We start from the raw sequence: 24291 nt of genomic DNA on the forward strand, positions 1-24291 counted from the left end.
TTTGTAGAGCAAACTTACTGTGATCATCTTCATCAGACTTTTGAAAGTAGCCAAGTAGTGAACATTCTTCCAGCTTCAACGTGATATAACCCTGTCTGTAAAATCATCACTCCATTTTCAATGCTAACCTTGCCATGATTCACTTCGATTGAGAAAGCAGGTGTAAAAGGAGTATTTATCCTTGTTTCCTCTCTGTGCTTTTCAGAGCCAAGGCATTGTTTTCTTAAATTATTTCATTGGTTTTGCCCTATCGGTACAATGTAGTTACTAATTGGCATTGTGGATGAGCTATTGATTTCTTCTTCTTTTTAAAAAGAAGAAAATTCCTGTTTCTACAAATGATCTAAATCAGCTCTGTCATTTTACCTACCTGAAGTCAAGAGCCATCACCAAAGGCATATTGAACTTCAGGCTCTGGATTCCCTGCAATTATTCCAGACTTCTTCACAGTAGGTCTTCTACCTCTCAAAAATAAAAGGGATGTGCAATTGTTAACCATGCTAGTCAAGGGCGGATGCTGATGATATTACTTAAACTATAGCTACTTTTTGTTTCTAAAGTTTATAACCTTTTGACAACCCTTATGATTAAAGGCTCACTTTTCTTAATTTTGATGTTTCCCTAATATAGTCCTTGTGTTTGGTTTCTTCCCAATGTAACATTTGTTGTCAGCAAAAGACATGCCAAAAACAATACCAGCCTACCTGTTCAGTTGTTTTCAATAATCTAGATATTTTGTTTATAATCAGTACTGATTGTCTTTATGTATAATTTTTAATGGGGTATACATGATACATTTTGGCCATTTTCCTATCGCCTACCCAGCTACCCCCCCCCCGCCCTTTAAAAGAAAAAAAAAACCAAAAAGCAATTTGAAAGGTCCAGGTGAGGCCTGTGATTGAGGCTCATTGTTTCCCACTCTTCTGAGTCACTGTAGAAAGAAATGAAATCCGGCTTCTTTGAATAGTTTGTATAGAATGCGCTGTTAAAATGGATGCACACAGAAAATTTGGCCCAATCTCTAGGTTTTGGGCAAGAAGCTGTTATGAACTGCTTAAGTAGTGCATATCCATTTGACTAATTTTTTTGTTATTATTTGAATGCTTTGTATTGTTACCCTTGGTACTCTTTTTTTTTTTTTCGTATAAACTCAATATATGAGTTATAAAAAAGCAACTCATTTAAACCCACTAACATGTGAAGGGCAAGAAACAGTAGGTATGTGCTAACTGGAACTTTTAATGTTCCTATAGAACCCTGAGCATTACATCCATTGACGATAGAATTAATACTTCTGTCTGTTAGGCATTTCCACATTAATACAGCAGACAGGTTTTCATGAAAATTCTGCTAATAAGGATTAGAGTAAACAGATACATGAAGACTATTCTTCGGCTTGGAGTAGCTAACATTACTCTGTCTATTCATTTTTCTTTTTACTAATAAACAAAAATAGAATGTTCTGGGTATGGAATGGCTTCCCCCCGCCATGATCTGTTCAGTATTGAGAGCAGTTAGGCTTGATCATGAATCAGGTCTCTGAGACTTATTGCTGCACAGATATTCAATAGTTACATTTTATGCTAAGGTCCAATTTTTAAATAGCTGAGGAATGATTGATAGATGTCATAGTTGTTAATATCATGAGTACCACATGATACAGGTGGTTATAAACAATCTGCTGGACTCTACAGTATTCTGAATATTGATTAAGTTGCCTACTGAACTTTTAATAAACTACTTAAATAAAACATTGAGAGAGAACAAGTGGGACTCCGGTGTTTAAAGAATGATTTCTCTCTAAGGCTATGTCTATACTATAGTTTTTTGTCAACAAAACTGTGTTTTTTTTGTTGACAAAACCTGCCGAGCGTCCACATTCCCAAGATGTTCTATCGACAGTACATCAACAGAACGCAGCACTTTTGTCGACGGCGTTCTCACGCTCCCCCGTGAGGCGGAATGCCTCCGTTGACAGAAAGCCAGTCTGGATGTTCTGCTAGGCCTTCTGCCAACAGACAGGGCTTCTAGGATACTGGGCAGCCCTGGCTACTGTGCTTCTGGTTGACTACTCTGTTGAGAGAGCAGCTGGGCAGTCTGCAATAGGCAATTTGGCCGTGATCTGATGACAGACATTTTGTTGGAAGATAGTTTCCAACAGCAGCTTTTGTTGACAGATCGTTCTGGTGTAGACGTAGCCACAGTGCATGCTGGTGCTGGAAGAAAGTTTTGATAAGACTCCATTTCTCGCTTGTTCCCACAGTACACCCTGCGGTGTGATATGCGACGTTCTCTGCTGGCCAAGGACCTGACTAAGACTTGTGAATTCATTGTCCACTCAGCAGTAAGTTGGGATGTAGAGACGTTAACACTGTCAGTGAGCTGAGATTTTCAGTCAACGTATTGCTTCTTTCCAGAGGATGTTGTGAAAGCCATGATTATAACCGTGTTTTAAAAAAAAAAAAAAAAAAAAATGAGAAGTTCACGGAGGATAGGTCCAACTATGTAGTGAGTCTCCAATATCAGTACTCTGGCACCTGGCAGCTGAAACATGAACTAGGATCTCATGTTGTAATTGACACATTTAATTTCTTTCAAACATACTCTTTAACTAACACAAATGTCTTTTGATGATGAGCTTGCTATGTTGTGAAAACCTCCTGTTTTTCCACTCAGTCCTCAGAGTTCTCCCCTTCTCTCTCTCTCTCTGCTTCCCCGCTTCATCTCCTAAATATATATTGCTCTACTGAGTATCTAGATACTGTCCTGATATGTGCTCCCATAAGTATCTTTTGGATGACCTGCTTTCTTTCTCTCCCCACCTCTCTCTGCTTGCCTTTTCTCCATCACCCTACCCCCAAAGGTGTTAAACATCCAGAGCTCCCACTGGAGATTTGAGAACTTTGGTTGCTCTGCATCCATGGAGGGGTGAGGTCAAGTCTCATGTATTCAAATGTGTAAATGTTGTTGTGGGGTTTTTTTTGTTTTTTTGATAAGGGTCACTTGCTCTAGATGTTTGAAATAAAATTGCATCAAATTGGAGACAAGTTTAAAGCCTATTCAACTAATATCTATAGTACAGTTAAGACACCTGTGGCAGGTTTATGTCAACTTCCTTGAGCTAGGAGTGAGGGGGCTGTTCATAACCGTGTAGCTGTTTAGGCATGAGCTGAAGCTTGAACTCTGGTATCCCCTCCTTTTGAAGGGTCCTACAGCCAAGTGTCTCCCTAGGTTTCCTGTGAGCCATGTGGCCCATAGCAGGCTATGCTGGTAGGGAAAGGCACCCCTCCCCTGGACTGGCCCAGCCTAGTCAGAGTGTCCACAGTTAGGGAGAGGTGGTCCTCCCCCATTCCAGCCCCTCTGGAACCTTTGCAGACAGGAGATGTGTCCTGTCTCCAGCCCCAAGCTGCGCAGTGGGAGAATCCTTGCGGGGAGTCTTCTTTCTGTGATGCAGCCCTAGTGCAGTGTTCACTCCAGAGCCTTCATCCCCTGCACCCTAATCCTCTGCCCCAGTCCTGATTCCCCCTCCCACACTTGGATTCCCTCATCCATGGCTCCGGAGCTGTCCCCCTCTTCGTTAGTATCCTGACTTCTGCCTTCGAGTCCCCTCCCACACTCCGAATCCCTCAGCCTCCCCACCACCATGCATCACATCCACATAAAAAATCCTTCTCCACATGACTGTAATAAATTAGAGGTAATAGTTATGGCTACACCTCAGTAAAGCAGCCTCTTAGCCCAAGTCCCACATGCTCGAGTCAGCTGATTAGGGTCAGGCCTGGGTTTTTAATTTTAGACATAAGGGCTATATAAAGTTAGTGCCATAAACAAGTTCTCTTTTCAGCAGTATGTTCACAGATAGTGGTTGGCTCAGAAGTGAACATTGTAACCAATGTCTTGATTCTCCAAGTGGGTCTCTGGAAGTGGTCTCTTGCCTCTTTGTGGAACTCAGTGCAGAATCAGGGTCCCCATTTCTAGTTGTGTAGCAAGAACTGCTTTTGCCTCTCATTGGCTGTGTCTACACTAGCACAAATCTCCGCAATGGCCATGTAAGTGGCCATTCTGAAGATTACTAATGAGGCAGTGAAATGCACATTCAGCACCTCATTAGCATGCCGCCATCCGTGGCTCTTCAGAATTGCTGTGTTTCGCTGCTCCTCGGCTCATCCAGACGGGCCCTTTTCGAAAGGACCCCGGGAACTTCAAAATCCCCTTATTCCTATCTGCTGATAGAAATAAGGCAATTTTGAAGTTCCCGGGGTCCTTTCAAAAAGGAGCCCCATCTGGACAAGCTGCGCGGCCATGAGCCATGGCAATTTCAAAGAGCTGTGGCTGCCAGCATGCTAATGAGGTGCTGAATATACATTTCAGCGCTTGATTAGTAGTGAACTGAAATATCTATTTGGTCTCAGTGCCTCTGGGTTACATGTTGATTATAAATGTGTGTGCAGTACGTATCTATAAGAAATATACTGTGCTCAAATTTAACAAGCAAATGTAATTTGCTTCCAACCAAACCTTGCTAAACACAGAGGCCGTTTCTACACAGGCCACTTTCTTCGAAAGTCGTATGGTAATACACAGCCCAAAATATACTAACGAGGCATGGATGCAAATTCCCCGCACCTCATTAGCATACTGTCACATGATTTGGGGTCCGGAAGACCGTTCTTCCAGACTCCAAAACGTCGTGTAGAAGTGCGGCCCCAAGAGAGCTTCCGGAAGGAAGTCTTTCTTCCTGAGGCCCCTTCTTCCTGAAAATTTTTGGGAAGAAGGGGCCTCCAGAAGAAGGATTTTCTTCCGGAAGCTCCCCCCGGGTTGCACTTCTAAATGGCGTTCTGGAGTCCGGAAGAATGGTCTTCCAGACTCCAAATCACGTGACTGTATGCTAATGAGGTGCGGGGAATTTGCATCCATGCCTCACTAGCATATTTCGGGCCGTGTATTACCATGCCACTTTCGAAGAGAGTGGCCTGTGTAGAAACGGCCAGATTGAGCTTAGCTCCTCCAAAGAGCTCTTGAGGGGGAGCACTAATGTACTTTGTTTCTGTTCCTTTTTATCATAAGTGAAAATAAATATAATAGCACTTCAGTAATGCACAAAAATTGCCTATGTCAGCAAAGACAGAATAGCAAGACATTGTAGGGATTCTGTTCCTACCGTTTTTCATTCATTTAAAAATGTACTCTGCTTCATTTACTAGTACATTGTAGCATCTTTGTTTTATATCTTAAGAGCACAGTACTCATTAGTTCAAAAACTAAGTAATTCACCATGAGTTGCCCAGTCAGTGTGCACTGATGAGGTTTTACTGTACATATAATTCCCTGTTAATATATAATGTATTATTCCCCTTAACGGTATTTCCTGTACCAGAATTTGTCAACAGTATTTTCCTATAACCAAGCATATGTTTGTTTATGCCTAGCAGTTTTGCAGTTGTACTCAAACTACTATGGAGACAAAACAATGGAGAGTAAAACAACTGTAAAGTTCAAATTGAGCCTTCTAAGGATGTTGCAGTACTGTATCAACTCCCAGCAGTGCACAGCTGGGACCCTCAGCACAGATTGGCACAAATAAAATCTTACATTTATTTTAAATGTAGGTTTTGCTGAAATGTTACTAGAACTGAACAAGGATAAGGAACCCAGTTGGGCTGAGGGTGAAGAGAGGCAGTTATTGAAGATTAAAACAACAATTACGTTGTCCTTTTTGCATGAAGTGCCAACTACCATTTCAGCAGTAGTTTAGGGCCTCTTAAGTCACTTTAAGCTTATTTTCTTCTGTAGAAGCTAAACTAGAAGTTTTTAAATATTCCCTTAAAAAGAAAATACAGACCCTGAGTTGGCAAAATCAGTGGCACAATACTGAATTACATCAGCTGAGGATCTGGTCCTGTAAGCTGAAAAGAGCTACTGGGCCATAACCTGCAGTCGAAAGAACTTTGCATGGGTAGGGAAAGGGAGTTCAGACACAGCAGAGAATGCCAGGTAGAGAGGATTAGGAAAAAAACCCCATCCGTATGATAAGGATAGTTGAGGAAGTACATATATAACTTTTCCTACTATTCTCTCAAATAGGCTGATGAGGAGGGCTGAGTACTACTAGAAGAACACATTGCATCAGACCTCACAGAACTTTTTAAAAAAAAAACAAAAAACAAAAAACCCAACACTGAAATGTCAGATCAAGAGCTCTTTAACAGCATGGCAAGGTGTGCATTACTAAGCTGTTGGTTTTAGAATACTTTACCTTGTGACTTGCAACACAACATGCCCAGGGCTGGTACCAATTGTACATCCTGTCATGGTTTAGTGCAGTAGTGGCAGAGAGACTAGTTCTGAATTTCAAGAAATTAGAAAGTCCAAACGAGGTTATTTTGTAATGCCTGTTGACTTATATTTGGTCTGTGTCATCATAATGTCCTGTTATCCAAAGACCTTTTTCAAAGTTAGACATTGTAAAGAATTTAGGTTAGTTTCTAGGCCAATTACAACATAATCTATCTACTGAGTCCCCAATATCAATGCTACTTTGTCATTATACTGCAGCCTCAGAAAGGGAAGCTGGTGCCAAGCCCAGTGGACTTCACAATTACACCTGAAACCTTACAGAATGTTAAAGAGGTAAACATTTTGTTTGTTTAAAAAAATGCCTTAAGTGGTATTGTGATGTTTTTTTTGCCTCTAGGGTGATTTGGTGTGAGGAGTCAGATGAGTGGGTACTGTTAGATTCCACTCCACAGCTAGCCATAGGTCTTTCTTTCCTCTTTATCCAGTTTTACCAGTTTCATGGACAGCAGTACCCTTTGTTCTTTGGTGTCGATAATATATCGTGAACAGTTTTCCTCAGTAATGGTTACTCATTTATTTTTTTTCCCCTATTTCGCTTATTGGGAACCAACCCAGTGAGTGGAATATTGCAACGAACAGTTCCCATAGACTTCAGGTGAAATTGTGAGTATTCTGCACATATGTCAATCAGACCCCATGATCTCAAGTTGGGCACCAGAAAATGAGGAACACACAGTTAATTGCCTTTTAGCTTTAATGAGTTGTTCCATGTCACATAGCTATATATATATATATATATATATATATATATATATATATATATATATATATATATATATATATGGTGACAGAGGCAAGAATAGAATCCAGTTCTCTAGGGCAGAATTCAGCTGCCTTAATCGCGAGACCTTCCTTTCTCTTCCTGCAGTCCAGCCATTATTCACTAAACGTCTTCTAACTGCCACAGAAATGGCAGTAGTGGTCCTAGGCAACAGCCTCCTTCACTCGGGATCCTGATTCATCTCTAGGGCACAGTCCTTCCTGTGCAGGGACCTATCAGGGAAAGAAATGCTCCTGTGTGATTTAAAGACTTGTATTGTGCTGCAGGCATTCAAGGGGGCTCCCTTAACTTAGCACAGCAAACTTGGCTCTTGCATTTCCTAACTTTAGAGGGGCCTGGCTTTGCAACCTTGATAATGTTCTTTTAATACGTGGTTTTTATGTACTTGCAGAATTCTCCTCCTTTTTTCCACAAAGGGTGGCTTTGCCTAGGTAGCATTCTCTATGACTGTTGTGATTAGTCATGTGACTTTTTTTCCCTGCCATGCATTTTTAGAGAGCCTCGCTTCCAAAATTTCTCATCAAAGGGCACCTCAACTCAACTAACTGCATCATTACACAGCCGCTAACTGGGGAGTTGGTGGTAGAAAATGCAGAAGCTGCAGTGAAAAGTATTGAGCTACAATTAGTACGTGTGGAAACATGTGGTAGGTTATTTTTGTGTCAATTAAAATCTGAATATATCACATTGAATCTGAATATTTATATTCTAAATTAGACAAGTGTTGTGTGCAAATTAGTAGTAGAAACCATTTGCAAAAGTTGTCGTTATCTAAAGTATCAGTTTAAAGGATATTCAGATGTAATTTTTAAAACATAAAAAAGTCAAAGCTCTGAGGGGTAAAAAGGAGAATGTTTGTTTGTTTTTTAGATAATGCCTCCAGTCTTTGAATTGTTTGGTAAGTTTCTGGTGGAATGAGTGCTGTTTTTTACTTCTCCCTAATACTTGTTTTCTCCAGGTTGTGCTGAAGGTTATGCTAGAGATGCTACAGAGATTCAGAATATTCAAATTGCTGATGGGGATGTCTGCAGAAGTTTGTCTATTCCAATATACATGGTATTTCCCAGGCTGTTCACCTGCCCAACATTGGAAACTACAAATTTCAAAGTTGGTAAGAACCCAGCTATTTTTGAATTATTGGTACAGTCAGAGTCCATGTGAAACAAGCTGCTAGTTTTCAGTTCAGTTTCTAGTGGGCATGGGGCCACAGTAAAGCTATAACCAATGGCACTAATGAGTGGCTTTACAAGGGAGACCAAGGAAACCTACTTACCAAAAGAGGTGGTGATGTACTTGAGTGGGAAGTATGTTAACAGAGTACTGTGGGGAAAATCACACAATGCTAGGACTAGGAGGAACTTCAAGAGCTCATCAAGTCTAGTCCCCTGCCCTCACGGCAGGACTGAGCACTGTCTGTATCAACCCTGTTAGATATTTATCCAACTGATTCTTAAATATCTCCAGTGATGGGGATTCTACAACCATCATAGGCAATTTATTCTGGTACTTAACCACCCTGCCAGTTAGGTTGACCATTAGGAAAAATTTCCTAAGCCTCCCTTGCTGCAGTGTAGTTTCCAGTCAGCACTACTATTCTCTGTACAGTACCAATTGTGGCTAAAAAGGACTCGGACTTCAGGTCTTGTCAGTCCATTAACTTCATTGAATACTAAATACGCCAAGCAATTTGTCTCATTAAAAAAAATCTCTGTTATCATTCCTTGGCTATGTCTACACTAGGACACAACGTCGAAGTAGCCTATTTCGAAGTAAGAACTTCGAAATAGGCTACTTCAACGATTATCGTCTACATGTTCTCCAGGGCTGGCAAACGTCGACGTTCAACGTTGAAGTAGCGCCGGGGAACATCAGAAAGAGCCTCCCCGGAGGGAAATGCGGAGCGTCCACACGCACAAACCCCCTATTTCGAAATAAGGGGCCAGGAAGGCCCACGAACGGGGTTACACAGCACACTAGCCCTTCCGGGGCAGCTGCAAGCCGCTCCCTGAAAGGGCGCCTCCCAGACACACTCGGCCTGCACTACACGAGCAGCCCTGCGTTGGTGAGACAAGCCTCGCAGACCTCGAGCCCGCAGACATGGACCTCCAGCAGCAGCTGGAAGCCCTACAAGCTGTCTCCTGCAGAGCAGGCGCCCTTCTAGGTGCTGCCTGGGCAGCTGCCCAGCAGCTTCTGGAATGGGAGCCCTCCCCAGGAGCACCAGGAGACTCCCCCGACCATCGGGCCCTCCTTGCCCTCCCCCCGCCGGGTGCCCCGCTGACTCTGGAGCTACCCCTCCAGCACCGAGTGGTGGGAGCACCTGGTTATGGGGGAATGGAATGATGACCAGTGGCTGTGGAACTTCCGCCTGAGCCGGCAGACCTTTATGGAGCTCTGCCAGTGGTTCACCCCCGCACTCAGGCACCAGGACACCTGCATGTGGCTCACCCTCCCTGTTGAGAAGAGGGTCTCAATAGCTGTCTGGAAGCTGGCCACTCCAGACAGCTACCGCTCCGTGGGACAGCAGTTTGGAGTGGGAAAGGCTACAGTTGGGGCTGTCCTCATGGAGGTAAGGAGGCCTGGGGCTGAACTCCCTGCTGGGGAGTGGGGCTTGGGTGAGGGGGGCCTGGGGGGGGGGTCACACTCTGCAAACCCTCACAAGCACCCGTGTTCCCTCCCCACAGCTGGTGCATGCACTCAATGCCTTGCTGCTGAAGAGGGCCATCCGAGTTGGGGACCTGGACACGGCTGTCGGGGGATTCGCCACCATGGGATTCCCCAACTGCTTCGGAGCCCTTGATGGGACCCACATCCCTATCCATGCCCCAGATCACAATGGTGGCTGTTATGTCAACAGGAGGGGCTACCACTCTGTGGTCCTGCAGGCCATGGTCGACAGCTGTGGCCGCTTCCAGGACATCTACGTGGGCTGGCCCGGCTCTACCCATGACGCTCGCGTTTTCCAGAATTTGGGACTATGCTGCCGACTGCAAGCGGGGACCTACATCCCCCCAGAGGGAGATCCCTCTGGGGGATATCACCACCGTACCCCTCCGCCTTGTGGCGGATGCAGCATACCTGCTCCAGCCCTGGCTTATGCAGCCCTATAAAGGCCATCTCTCTGACAGCCAGGAGCGCTATAACACCCACCTCAACCATGCCCGACAAGTGGTCGAGCGAGCCTTTGGGTGCCTGAAAGGCCACTGGCGTTGCCTCCTGGCACGCCTAGATCTGGGCCTCCCAAACATTCCCCCAGGTTGTGGGGGCCTGCTGCACATTCCACAACCTGGTGGAAAGCAAGTGGGAGGCCTTCGTGCAGGGCTGGGCACAGGAGGCCGCAAAAGCCTACCCCCCAGCCAGCTGCTGCCCCGAGCTGCCAGGCCCACCAGGACGAGGTCTGGGTCAGGGAGGCCCTAAGGGAGTACTTTGACCAGGGGTCCCAGTGAGCGACCCCCCCCCCCACCCCCCCAGCCATCCCTGCACTCCGCCCGAGCACCCACACGTCACCCCCACCAAAAGCACACAGGACACAGGTTTTGGGAAAAATAACTGTCATTATTTACAAGAAAAACAAAAATGTCACCTCTTTTTGGCAAATAAATAAATAATAACATTAGCAAAAAGAACAGATTAATGAAAATAACTACGTAGAAGTGGGGGCATCTCTACAAACTATAACGGGGGCGTCAACTATAAATAACTATATACAAGGGTGGGGACAACTATTTACAGGGGGGAGATGTGGGCAGGCCACCCATCGGCCCATCATTCTGGGGTGGGGGTGGAAGGACTCGACCCCCACCATGTCCGGCTGGCTGGTCCCCCTCTCAGGCGGGGTCCCCGGCGAGGCTGGCTGGGGGCCAGGAGCACAGGGAGGTATGGCCGAGGTGGGTCCACGGCCCCAGGTGTCTTCTGCTCTGAGGAGCTGGTGGGTGGGTCAGCAGGCGGGGCATCAGCAGGCGGGGCGGCGGCGAGGTCAGGACGGAAGACATTGGAGGTGGGGGAGGCAGACGGGCCACCAGCTCCTCGAGTATTGGCCACCCGGTTAAAGGTGGCCATGAACTCGCGCCAGGCCTCTCGGCACCAGGTGGCCTCCCGCTCTTTGAATTGGAGCCTCCACTCCATGAGGTCCGCCTGGCGCCAGAGGGCGGCAGCCACCTCCGCGTCGTAGGCGGCGGTGTCGTCCCGGGGAGTGGACCCGGACTGGGGCAGGCAGTGTCCCCGACAGCTGGTGCTGCAGTGGTCTGGGAGGGCTGTCAGGGACGACGGATGGTGCGGCTGCAAAAATAGGGGGAAAGGGAGGCCGTGAGTACCCAGCCTTGACCCGTAGCCCATCCCCCCCCCCCCCCCCCCAAGGGCCTGTGTCCCTGCCCCATCCATCCCCCATTGGTGTGTGCAGTGATCCTCTGGGTGGCCCCCTCCAGTGGTCCCCCTCCTCCCACTGGGGGTGGGGCACAGCACTGTCCATGGGTGCAGGTGCTGCTGGGCACTGGTGGCTGTGGCACCGTCCCTGTGCTGTGGATTGCCTGGGCCGTGTCAGGCTGGGGTGTTGTAGGCATGTGGGGGGGCCCCCGATCAAGTGGTGCCCCTGCCCCATGCTCAGGGGGTCTGTGCCCTGTGGGGTATGCACCTGATGGTGCACTGCCAGGCTCCGGAGATGCCCATGAGGCAGATACTTGGCTGGAGCTGCGGGACGGCATGTCCAGCACCAGCTCCCCCTCCTCACTGGACGGCTCCGTGGCTGGGGTGGAGGGTCCTGGCTGTAGGCGTGGGGGGGCGGGGCTGACCTCCGTTCCTGACCCTGTCTCCAAGGCCGGCTGAGGCTCATTGGCCATGGTGTCAAGGGTGGCTGGGTGGGAGGAGGTGCCACTGGGGCCCAGGATAGCCCTGAGCTCCTGGTAATAGGGCCAAGCAGCAGGGGCAGCCCCAGACCAGCTGGCGGAGTCCCGGGCCTGGGCGTAACCCTGCCACAACTCCTTGACCTTGCTCCTGACATGGTCAGGAGTGTGGGCAGGGTGACCCCAGGCAGCCAGGCCCTCGGCCAGCCGGGCAAATGTTCCGCCGCTTGCTCCCCATGACATGCAGCAGCTCCTCCTCCCCCCCCAAGAGCCCCAGCTCAGGGTCTGTCCAGGAGGGGCCCCGCTTCCTACCCCACCAGCTGGAGGCCTGGGATGGCCTGGAGGGGGAGCTCTGGGGGCACTCGTGAGGCTGGCTGGCTGCCATGATGTCCCTCTGGCAGTGCAGGGACACCATGTGGCAGGGCTGCTGCGTGCATGCTGCCAGCTTCCTGCTACGGGGTTTCTGGGTTCCTGCGGCTTTAAGAGCCGCTGAGTGCAGAGACCATAGAGCCCCTCAGGGGCTGGTCAGAGTGTCTCAACCCCTCAGCTGATTGCCGCCATGGAGGACTCCGCTATTTCGAAGTAGTAGGACATGGATTGCCTACACACACCCTACTTCGATGTTCAACGTCGAAGTAGGGCGCTATTCCCATCTTCTGATGGGAATAGCGATTTTGACGTCTCACCGCTTAACGTCGATTTCAACGTTGAAATAGCACCCAGCGCTTGTAGACGTGACGGGTGCTATTTTGACGTTGTGCCGGCTACTTTGAAGTAGCCAGCTAGTGTAGATATAGCCCTTGAGTTATAACTGATTCCATTCAGAATTAAGTTCTAGTCTAGTGTATCCTATCTTCTGATACTTGGTGGTTTTGTAATTGATATTAACTAGTTCTGGCCAGGAACATTGTCTGGGAGAAGCAGTTTTTTTAAAGGCAAAGATCTGTTTGTGGTAGGGAGTAAATATGCTTAACAGCTCAAAAGCAGCAGGAAATTCTGAGAGCTAAAATACTGAAAAGTGTGCTTTCCTTCCATTGTCACTGGCACATGCACCACTTTCTGAGTCACTCAGATCTGGAAGGTGGAGGTTGTTTGTTTGTGATTCCACTTTATTGACTCACAGCCAGACCATATCCAAATTCAACTACTTTTTTCCATAGCGTTGCCAAGAATCGGTTTCTTCATCGGTGTACACCACAAAAACTCTTACCCTCTGTACTTGTCTCCTTTCCTGAGTATTATATTCGCCTCCCTCTTTCCTGAGAATCGCATCACATTTCCACTTGAAGACATTCAAAATGTTGTTGCTAAAATCATCTTCCTAATCTATGGTTCTAACTAGGTTTCCTTCTTTTGACTTATCCCCTACCTCGCTCCTCCTTTCCCACTACATCAAGCTTCTTGTGCTTGCATATAGGGCCCTTTACAATGTAGCTCCTACCTGCTTACCTACTTCAGTATTTTAGTAGCATCTCTGCTGGTCCTCTAACTTTAACCACCCATTTTTGTGATTCTCCTACCATTGCTTTTGCTCTTATGTGTGCGGTGACTTCCTCCAAACAAATAGGTAAAACCACTACTCAACTCCTTCACATTACTCCTCAGGATCTACCTCTTACTGTGATGCCAACAGTAAATTACTAGCTGCTAATGGCTATGCAAGTGCTTCCTGCTAATGCAATTAGTCAGCTCTTTCAAGGAGTTACCAGCTTGCTCAAAAATAGGATAGAGAAATTGGTCATTTTATAATGCCCTGCTTTCTACAGTGTTAAATCATCTAGCAACAGATAATTCCAGAGCAATAGAAGCAGCTTGAAAGCTTTATCGAAGGTGGAAGTGGCTGATAAGAGCAGGGACCACTGAATTAGCATTGTTTCTACTGTACAATTCCAATTAATGCCACAGCTCTTTTCCTCCCTAGAGTTTGAAGTTAATGTTGTTGTTCTCCTGCATGATGATCACCTCATCACAGAGAATTTCCCACTGAAGCTCTGCAGGGTTTGAATATCCAGGGGAGAATCACTGGAGGCCCAAGGAAATTCTCAACTGGTGCGTGGAAATTCAGTTCCAGCTTCATTTTAATTGAAGGACTAAAATGCTCGCTCATCCCTCTACTGACTTCTATTTTGGAAGGGAATGCAGTTTTCTGTAACTCTTACCAAAAGCACTTTGTCTTCTGATATTATTAGTGAATGCACTTTTCTGCTGAGACTCCTGCGAAGCTTCTCTTTTGAAGTCAACAGCTGGGCCTCCCTTTCTCTCATTTTTAAGAACCCTTAAGGGATGTTTTTGCACTTTCCTGTCATCATGTGAACATCTCACTGTTAAGTTTCTGCGATGAATTTAACACTTGTGCAAACTCTTCAGATAGAAGGCTTCTTAAAAAGGAAACATGTAAACAACTCACAGGCCCTGCTAGGTATTGATTCTTGAAAGAAAGTTTGAGATTTGATGCTTCCTAAGACGCCGCCTCATATGGAAGCTGGGAAACCAAATGTTTGGAAAATGTTCTCAGACTGTTGTTGAAAGGTGCTACTGATTTGCAACACACAGTATTATAGGATCAGCATCATGCATGGATTTTGAAGTGAAAGGGAACTTGGAATGTATGTTTGGTTTAGATTGGAAAGTGAATCCGTTGATCATGGCTTTGTATTTTAACAAAAAATAAATACAGCTAAAACTCTCAAATTAGCTTGGTCACTTACTTGCATAAGTTCTGCAGTGAGGCTGAGCTGTCAAAACAGTTTCTAGATTACAGTACTGCCAGAATGTCTGCTCTTGATTAGACATTCCCTGTTAATTTCTCTTCCCACTACTACTGAGTTGTTTTCCTACAATAGAATTGTAGTGTGAAAATATGGTCCTTTTGGTTTTGTTGCAACAAGAGCATCAGATTAAAGCTGCTTTCAGAATGCTTGGCTGCTGTATGGCAGACTAGCTGCTTCCTGTCCTGACTTTACTGCCAGGTAGAATACTTCAGTAAAGACTGCATAAAAATTTGTTAACCTTTTGTCTGCAGTTCGGTATTATTTGGATAATAAGCTCTTTCCCCTTTCATTAGAAGTTTAGTTGACATTTGTTGAATATGTCACGGCAACTGTTCTAGGGATTTGGGCATAGGGGTGATGTGCCAGGCAGAAATGATTAACTTTTCACAGATAAAAGCCCTACATTTATTTATTTTATTTTATTTTTAAGTTAGCACATCTTTACTGGGGAGACATCATTCAGCTAGCACAGACTCGGACACACACACACACACACACACACACACACACACACACACACACACACACACACACACACACACACACACACACACACACACACACACACACACACACACACACACACACACACACACACACACACACACACACACACACACACACACACACACACACACTCTGCTATACTACTAATACTCTTCTGCAGCACTCACGTTGTTCTCCAACTGCACTTCTGTCTTCTTTCCTTTCCGATACTGGATGAGTCTGAGGTGTGTTGAGGGCAGCTGGGAGTCTCACTCCCATCCCCTGGGCAATGGGAGCAGCAGGAAGCCTCTTACATGCCGGAGGTGAGGTGCTGAGAAGCATGTGGATGACTCCTGGAGTGCTCCTGACCCCTAAAAGAGATGATGTGGCAGGGACATGAGGGTGAGGTGGGAGGTGAAAAAATAAGGGTTTGCCTGCTCTGCATGCTGAAGTAGGAAGGAAGCCTCGTAGCATAAGTAGCAGCTATGTGTGGCTGCATAGACGGGAGAGTTTCCTTTTAAACCAGGAGGAGAACCAGAAACTTCATGTTGGCAGCCCCTTATATTTGCATACACAGAAAAACTTAGCATTGCTTTCTCTTCTCCCACACTCCTAACAATATTTCATTCTCCAGTGGTAGAAGGGCAGCATTAGCAGTATGCTCACCTTCTTTCAGGCCTAGCTGGAGGCAGCAGGAATTCTTCATTCCTTTCAGGAAGCCCTAGGTTCACCCCTTCTCAGCCCACAGTGGGGCACCAGAAGAGCCAGGAGAAAGTGCTCAGCCCATGCATATGTCTATTGCAGGGGCTGATAGTCTGGACTAGCAGCTGAGTGGCCCTGTGGTTGGAGGGCAAAAATGGAGAAGCACAGCCAGTAAGTTGGGTGTTCCCCACAAGGAATTTCTGTTAGACCAACCTCTAGATTTGGGAGGTCTGAGATTGATAAAACTGCACTTCTTAAGTGGCCTGTTCAGGTGTAAAATGTTACAACAGCAATCTGAGGTTGTTTTGGAGTGCTCTGTTCAGCAAAGGCAGTTGTATGGTAAGGGTGTGGCCAGTTGTACAGGTTTCACTAGATGATGTACTATTCAGCTACACTTTCCAAAACAGCACTGAAAATAGACCATACTTAACTACCACTGTACTTCACCATCCTCCTCACTGTGTTCCTGCGAGGAGGACTATTCAGAGGTGTGGGGGTGAGTGGATTCTGCAGGAAGAGCAGCTCTAATACCAGTAGAAAGGGAATGACACATGGGAAGGGACTGAGTGGAAAGGAGTGGTGGTGCAGGGACACATAGGAATAGGGGGTGGCTGAGTTGGGGCATGTGGTAATGGGGTGCAAGTGCAGGGCTAGAAGCGGGGACAGAGTAGCTGCGTGTGAGTGCAGGGGGATGCACAGATGTGTATGGAGTGGGGGTGGATGAGTGGCTGAATTGGGGTGCAGGGTTACATGGGGGATGGTGACAGATGTGCCTGACTAAGAGAAGCTGGAGTGAACCAGGATTCAAAATGTGGAGGCTCCTTAACAATCCCTTACCACCCCCGCCACCCCCCGCAAAAGCCTACACCATACTTCTTCCACCCACGCCTATCAGCCTTCCATCTTCAGACCCAGACTCCTTCCCAAGAATTACCTCTCTCTCTCTCTGAGCTCCTCCATTAACCCAACTCCCACAAGCCTCTGCACCGCTTCAAAGGGGTGCGGGAAATGCATTCCTGTATTGTAGTTTAAATGAATTATTACTCAAAAGTTGTGTACTAATGCTTAATCAGTGCTTTCTTTTTTTTCCCCCCTAGGAAAAAAAGGTGCCAAAACTCAAGCCCCAAACTGCCCCCCTCCTGCCCACAGTTGGCTTACCTGTCCCCTTCCGCCCCCAGATGGTTCCCCATCTCGGCAGCCCCTAACCACCCTCAGGTAGCTAAACCCTTCCCCCAGGTGGCTTATCTCCCCCCCCCAACAGCCCCAAACTGCCCCCATGCGTTCCAGCAGGGAGAAGAAAAACCCTTGCTTAGTGCAGAAACTGTCAAACATTTTCTGTTTTTGTTTTGTTATCTCTGTTATAGACCCACTTGCTGACAGGTATTTTGAAATAATTTGCTGAAATAATTGAAACTGGTGTGACTACAGTGTGTTATTTTGACAAAATATGTAGGATTTCAGAAGTTGAATATACGGTGCACAGAATTTTTAATTTTTTGTTGCACAGTTCCCCCAGTAATAAAATAATTCCCCCCTCTAAGTTGAAGCGTGCTATTCCAAGATGAAGCTGTGGCAGAATATAGGATTGATCTAAAGTTATTCTAACAAAACTTTGGAAGCCGTATCATTTTATTAACAGTAATAAGGGATTTCCTGCTGTCACTACATTATATACAGTCTTACATAATACTCCTCGAAAAAGAAGCAGCTATCAGACAGACATGCTTGTTCCACTGTGTCAATGCATGTTTTATTTGGCTTTTGAAGATTGTATTGGCCTTAGTCGGGGTCCTTTCATAATGGTGCTAACTCTTTACCTAATAAAGACGATCAGGTAAAAAAACAAAGTAAATACAATATATTTGTTTTATGTCTCACAGTTTGCTTTAAACTGACACACAGATTTTGAAAAAGAATTATGTTTTTAATCAAAGAATCTTTAAAAAGAACCTCATCATGGGCCAGCAATGCCCCTCTGCTATGTGTGTTGGACAGACTGGACAATCACTTCACCAAAGAATGAATGGACACAAATCAGACATTAGTAATCTGAATATACATAAACCTGTCAGAGCGCCTGTGGTGTAGGCCATAGTATTAAAGACCTGAGAATCTGCATCCTACAACAGAGACTTTGACACCATTTTACAGAGGGAGACATCTGAACTGGAGTTTATTCTCAAATTCGATGCTTTGCAACTTGGTCTAAATAGAGATAGCAATTACCTCACACATTACAAAGGCAGGTGCCCCATCTTTGATATTTGTAGTGAACTCAGGCATGTCAATTAACAGACACTTGAAGTAATTTCCTCCCTACCCTTCGCCTCCCTCAGCTGATCTGTCAGTTTTCTTTTCTTTTTTGTTTTCTATCTGTTATATATAAATTGTGCCAGTTCATTTTCAGCACTAATTCCAGATCTGAAGAAGGGGGTCTGTCTGACAAAAGCTCATCACCTAATAAATTATTTTGTTAGTCTTTAAAATGCTTCATGACTCAATTTTTTTGTTAGAAACATTTGCCGCCAGCAGGGTAGATGCATGAAAATCTATGATTAAAATTGCGTAGTTTTAAATCATGATTTCAATTTAAAGAAAATTTAACTAATTTTTAATCTTTTGTATTTGTATTTTTCCTAAAGAGAGCTGGAATGCCATTGGCAACCCTTATAACATGTTGATTTACCTTTACACCAGATTTGATTATTTTCTAATCAGGAGGATATGGTATCTAATACCCATTTATTTTAACAAAAGCAGTCAAGTAGCACTTTAAAGACTAACAAAATAATTTATTGGGTGAGCTTTCGTGGGACAGACCCCCTTCTTCAGACCATGGACAGACCCCCTTCTTCAGACCATAGCCAGACCAGAACAGACTCAACATGGCTATGGTCTGAAGAAGGGGGTCTGCCCCACAAAAGCTCACCCAGTAAATTATTTTGTTAGTCTTTAAAGTGCTACTTTACTGCTTTTTTGTTTTGATAGTATATAGACTAGCCCAGCTTTCTCTCTGTTACTACTCATTTATTTAAGCAATTGTGTAGATTTTCATATCTATTCATATTCTTTGTTTTGTTAGAAAATGGTGAATGATGCATTTCTTATTTATTTGATTATTTTTACTCATGGATTTTTATCAAAGTACACTGGGATAGAAATTAAAATTCAGTTACACATGAACAATTTTGCATTATGAATTTTTTATTAGTTGAATAACACTACCTTAAATGTTCTGAGTACATAAAAAAAAAAAAATTATCCAAGTGGTTTGCATTTAATGTTAACTGATCTATTAAACAAAGAAATGATTATCTGTAATTACTGAGTTGAATTGATACCCACCATGCCATCTAACAGCTTGAACTAAAAGCACTCATCCTCTCACCTCATTTTTTATTTGTAGATAAGTAGAGGAAAACAAGTTTCCCTGGTTTTTCAACTTCCAATTGGTTTCTTAACTTTTGAATTGGTTAGCTGAATAAACTTAAGTGAAAAAAACTTACTCTTTGCACCTGAAGGGAAGACTACCCTCTTTTCAGGTGCTTTACCAGTGGCTTTTACTAGATAAGCTTTAAAGAAAGTCAAACCACTTGTTGGCAGAGGTACATACAGTGTTTGTTTTAAAATAATTTATATTACTTCCATAGTTTATGGTAATGTAGGCATTAATATGGGTTGTCGACTTCAAAGTTTACTTTTAAACAATTTGGGGGGATTTATTTGTGAACCTAGATTTAATTAAATCTGGAAAATATTTATTCTTCTTCAAGTGGTCCCCGTGGGTGCTCCACAGTAGGTGTCGGGCTCGCCCCGGCGCCGCAGCTTGGAAAATCTTCAGCAGTCTCCATCGGGTCGCGCATGCGCCGATGCGCGTTGGCTCTTTGCGCGCTTACGGTCACATGCACGATCCATTCCCCGCCAGTTCCTTCTCAACCGCTAACGGCTGCAGACGGAATCCTCTCCGGCGCCAACGCCTGAGACAGATTTTATTTTTTTCTCATGTTAATAGTTTTTAACAGTTCATAGTTAGCAGTTCTATAGTTATTATAGTTAGTTACTCTGTTAAAAGCTAAAGACTTTCTTAAAACCGCAGCAGCCGCCTCCGGGCGGGCCCGCTGCTTTTGTTTGTCAGCCTTCAAAGGCTAACGGTTATTAACATCACCTAATAGACTGTTAAGTGTGCTATTAGCACCTAAGGACTCAGAGTTAAGTTTTAACAATGCCATCCCCCTGCTTTAAGAAGTGTGAATCTTGCCGGGAGGCCATGCCTGCTTCGGATGGCCATAGCAGATGCATACGGTGCCTTGGGGAGATGCACGTTCCCCAGAAGTGCTCCCATTGTTCCAAGTTGACTAATAGAGCTAGAAAAGATGCTGCTAGTTGACAAAGCACTTCAGCCTGCCTCATCGGAGACAACGCATACGGAGGGCTCTTCAGGATCGCACAAGAGGAAGGCTGCCTCTTTGACCTCCTCTGCGCAGAAGAAAAGAAGAGCCTCGCCTACTCGATCCCTGCCCCTTACTGTTGGGAGCGGGACAAGTGTAACAAAAGGCCCGTGCACGCTGGCTTCCTCCACTGGTAAAGCCGCGGCGCATGCAACCACTCAAGGCCCTGCAGCTACCGGGGAGACGGCACCGAGAGCCGTGCGGGCACTAGTCAGTCCGGCACCGGCTACTGCGGCACCGATCAAGACTTCCCCAAAGGCACCGGCGACGATGGCACCGGGAGTAGTGGAAATCAGCATGACACCTGCTCCGGTACCAAGCTCACCGATAAGATCACCCGAGAGGGTAAAGGCTAAAATGAAGACCAGGCACCGCAGCCCCTCTCCTGAGGTAATTGCGCTGCCTCTGTCACCACGATCACCACCAGAGATTCGATGGGCAGCAACACCTTCAGCCTGCCACAGATGTCCTTCTCCTTTTCTACGGAGTCCATCCCAGGGCTCTGCACGCTTTTCTCCATCATCTAGCAGAGATCCCTACGAGTCTTCTCACAGAGGCTCTCCTCGTACGTCAGTATCATCTCGGAGGTCTCGACATTCCAGGCACCACCCTTACATCCTTGGGTCGTGGTCCAGGTCTCCATCGCCGGGCCCCTGTCCCTGTTGCTACGACCGCGATCATTATGCGGGGCATCAGCATAGGAGGTCGACGTCTCACTATGGATCCCCGTTGACCACCCCTCAATGCCACAGTGTTCTGCTTCCACCTGGGGGAACACCACGAGTTCCCCAATCAGAGGCTGGGTCTAAAGACATTGAACCCCACCTCGAAATTCCACAAAGGCAATCACATCAATACAGCCAGGATCCAGAGGAATTGGAGGAGAGATACCATAGTGATGCCGCCTCATCCTCGCCAGACGAGGCCATGGTCCCTGGAGACATTTCTCCCCCAGATGACCTGAAACAGTTCCAGGAGCTGTTCAAACGAGTAGCTCAATCCCAAGATATTCAAGTGGCGGAGGTGCAGGAGAAACACCACCGACTCCTTCAAAACCTCAGGCCTCCATCTTCTTCTAAAATTGCTATTCCTCTGGACGATGCAATCATGGAGACAGCCACTAATATATGGCAGACTCCAGCATCCGCTCCTCCTACCAACAAAAGAGCGGACAAAAAGTACTTCATCCCTGCGAAAGGTATGGAATTTCTATTTAGTCATCCACAGCCAAACTCGCTAGTGGTTGAATCGTCCCAACACAGGTCCAAATCGTCCCAGTACAAATCTGGGGGATTGGACAAGGACATAAAGAAGCTGGATCTTCTGGGTAGAAAAGCCTACTCCTCCTCTACTCTGTTGCTCCGCATGGTGCCACTCATTTGTCGAATCACAATTTCGACAACTATTCCAAGCTTAGTGCCCTCATGGACTTCCTTCCAGAGGATAAAAGGCCAATTCTTAAAGCAATTATGCAAGAGGGCTACGCGGCTTCTCGAGCGGGCGTGCAGATTGCACTGGATGTGGCGGACACAGTGGCCTGCGCTGTGGCCACTGCAGTGGTAATGCAGAGAGAGTCATGGCTTCACACATCCGGCATTCCAAAGGAGTTACAGGTCAAAATTGCAGACCTCCCCTTCGACAAAATAAAATTGTTTGCTGAATCGACCGACTCAGTCCTACACTCGAGCAAAGATTCCAGAGTGACGCTTCGGACTTTGGGGATATATACCCCACCGTTCAGAAGGAAGAAATTTTATCCTTAGCAACGCCGCTATGGTTACCAACAGTAACTTACCCAATTTCAACGGGGGTATGATCAGGGATGTCATCAACAAACACATTATAAGGGCCCTAGGCGCCAGCCTCAGCAGGGCAACGCCTCCGCGGGGCAAAGTGCAAGACAGCAAGTTTGACGGGTATGTCGAGGGCCGCGAAGCCAAGACCGTACCTCAGTGCCAATCTCAGTACATGTTCCATCACCGACTCAAGCCATTTTACCCACAATGGAAAAGCATCACGTCGGACAAGTGGGTATTGGAGACTGTAAACACGGGATACACGATCCCCTTCCAGTCTTTACCTCCACCAAATCCTCCCACCGCACCCCTTCTCAGAGACCCCTCTCACCTACCGGAATTAAGGCGGGAGGTGGACCACCTCCTATTCATAGGGGCGGTGGAGAGAGTACCAGAACAATTTCAAGGCAAAGGGTTCTACTCCAGGTATTTCCTGACAGAAAAGAAGACAGGAGGGTGGAGACCCATTTTGGATCTACGCGCACTGAACCAGTACCTACGCAAACAGCGCTTCAAAATGACTATGATGGCTTCAATAATCACGGCACTAGACCATGGCGATTGGTTTGCAGCCCTCGACTTACAGGATGCGTATTTTCATATCGCAATTCATCCAGCCCACAGGCGTTTCCTCCGGTTCCTTGTGGGCACAGGTCATTTCCAGTACAGAGTCCTCCCATTCGGACACACTCCAGCACCCAGAGTCTTCACCAAGACCTTAGCGGTGGTGTCGGCATACCTACACAGACGGAGTTTTCATTTTCCCGTACCTGGACGATTGCCTGCTAGAGGGAACTTCCCAGGCGGAGGTATTATGGATGATACAGATCATCACAAACACATTTACCTCACTGGGCCTCATCATCAATTTCTCAAAGTCAAAGACCGACCCCACGCAAAATATAGAGTTTATAGGGGCTTGGATAGACTCAGTCACGTCAAGGGTGTATTTACCCGAGGCTTGTTTTCGTGCCATCGAATCTCTCGTACAACTACTAACATACAGCCCCACTGTTCCAGTTTTCATGTGCTTACAACTGTTGGGGCATATGGCAACCACCACATTTGTGGTGCAAAACGCCAGGCTGCATATGCGAGGATTGCAGCATTGGTTGGCAATCATATACAAACCCTCAATCCACACCATCCACAAGAGGGTGTCGCTTACAACAGAGGCACGAAGCTCACTAACATGGTGGGGAAACCCCAAGAATCTCCTAACAGGGGTGCCCTTCTGCCAACCGCAAATTACTGTGTTCATTACACCAGATGCCTCCCATATGGGATGGGGGGCTCACATGGACAACAAAACCACTCAAAGATTATGGTCCCCAGCGGAGAAGACACTGCACATAAACATATTAGAGCTCAGGGCAGTGTTCAATGCGTGCAGGCATTTTCACAATTATCTGCGCGGAAAAATAGTTGGCGTGAATGCCGACACCACCACCACCATGTTTTATATAAACAGACGGGGGAGCCAGGTCTCGTACGCTTTGTGCGGAGGCGGTCCGACTCTGGAACTTGTGCATCGCCAACAATATAATCCATAAAGGCTTCGTACCTACCGGGGGTCCACAATGTCAAGGCGGACCAACTCAGCAGACACTTTGCGCCCACTCACGAGTGGCAGATCCGTCCAGACCTACTTCACCAAGTGTTCCGCAGATGGGGTTTTTCCCCAAATCGACTTGTTCTCCACCCGAGAAAACAAGAAATGTCCCCAGTACTGCTCCAGAGCAGGCATGGGACAGGAGTCTTTGGGAGACGCCTTCATGATCCCATGGAAGGGCCCTCTACTTTATGCGTTCCCTCCCACGACACTTATACACAAGGTCTTGGAGAAGGCCAGAAGGGGGAGAGCACGCATGATACTCATAGTCCCAACCTGGGACCGGCAACAGTGGTTCCCATTGCTCTTGCGCATGGCTCAACATCAGCCATTTCCCCTACCAACAGTACTGGACGTTCTCACTCAGGCTCGGGGGTCAATACTGCACCTGCACCTGAAGAGACTTCGGCTACAAGCATGGCTAAGCGCCTTAGAGACTACGTGCTCAGAGGGAGTACAACAAGTCCTTGAATGTAGTCGGAGAACTTCCACCAGAAAGACTT

The 24291-nt window shown here is 46.3% G+C and overlaps 1 protein-coding gene across 5 annotated transcripts in view; it reads left to right on the forward strand.

Moving 5' to 3' along the window:
• The window catches only part of VPS26C (VPS26 endosomal protein sorting factor C), a 75857-nt gene that overhangs the window by 13967 nt on the left and 37599 nt on the right, over positions 1-24291 (forward strand). For 3 of the 5 annotated variants that reach the window (XM_074996219.1, XM_074996211.1, XM_074996189.1), the window contains exons 4-7: positions 2264-2344; positions 6556-6630; positions 7634-7784; positions 8097-8249. In XM_074996219.1, coding sequence (XP_074852320.1) covers positions 2264-2344; positions 6556-6630; positions 7634-7784; positions 8097-8249 — 460 coding nt within the window. Of the gene's footprint in view, positions 1-2263; positions 2345-6555; positions 6631-7633; positions 7785-8096; positions 8250-8960; positions 9705-9819; positions 10685-13894; positions 15302-24291 lie in introns of those variants that run through there. The other 2 variants (XR_012645874.1, XM_074996199.1) reach the window with 2 other exon arrangements.

This window comes from Carettochelys insculpta, chromosome 1, assembly GCF_033958435.1.
Source record: "Carettochelys insculpta isolate YL-2023 chromosome 1, ASM3395843v1, whole genome shotgun sequence".
Classification (NCBI taxonomy): Eukaryota; Metazoa; Chordata; order Testudines; family Carettochelyidae; genus Carettochelys; species Carettochelys insculpta.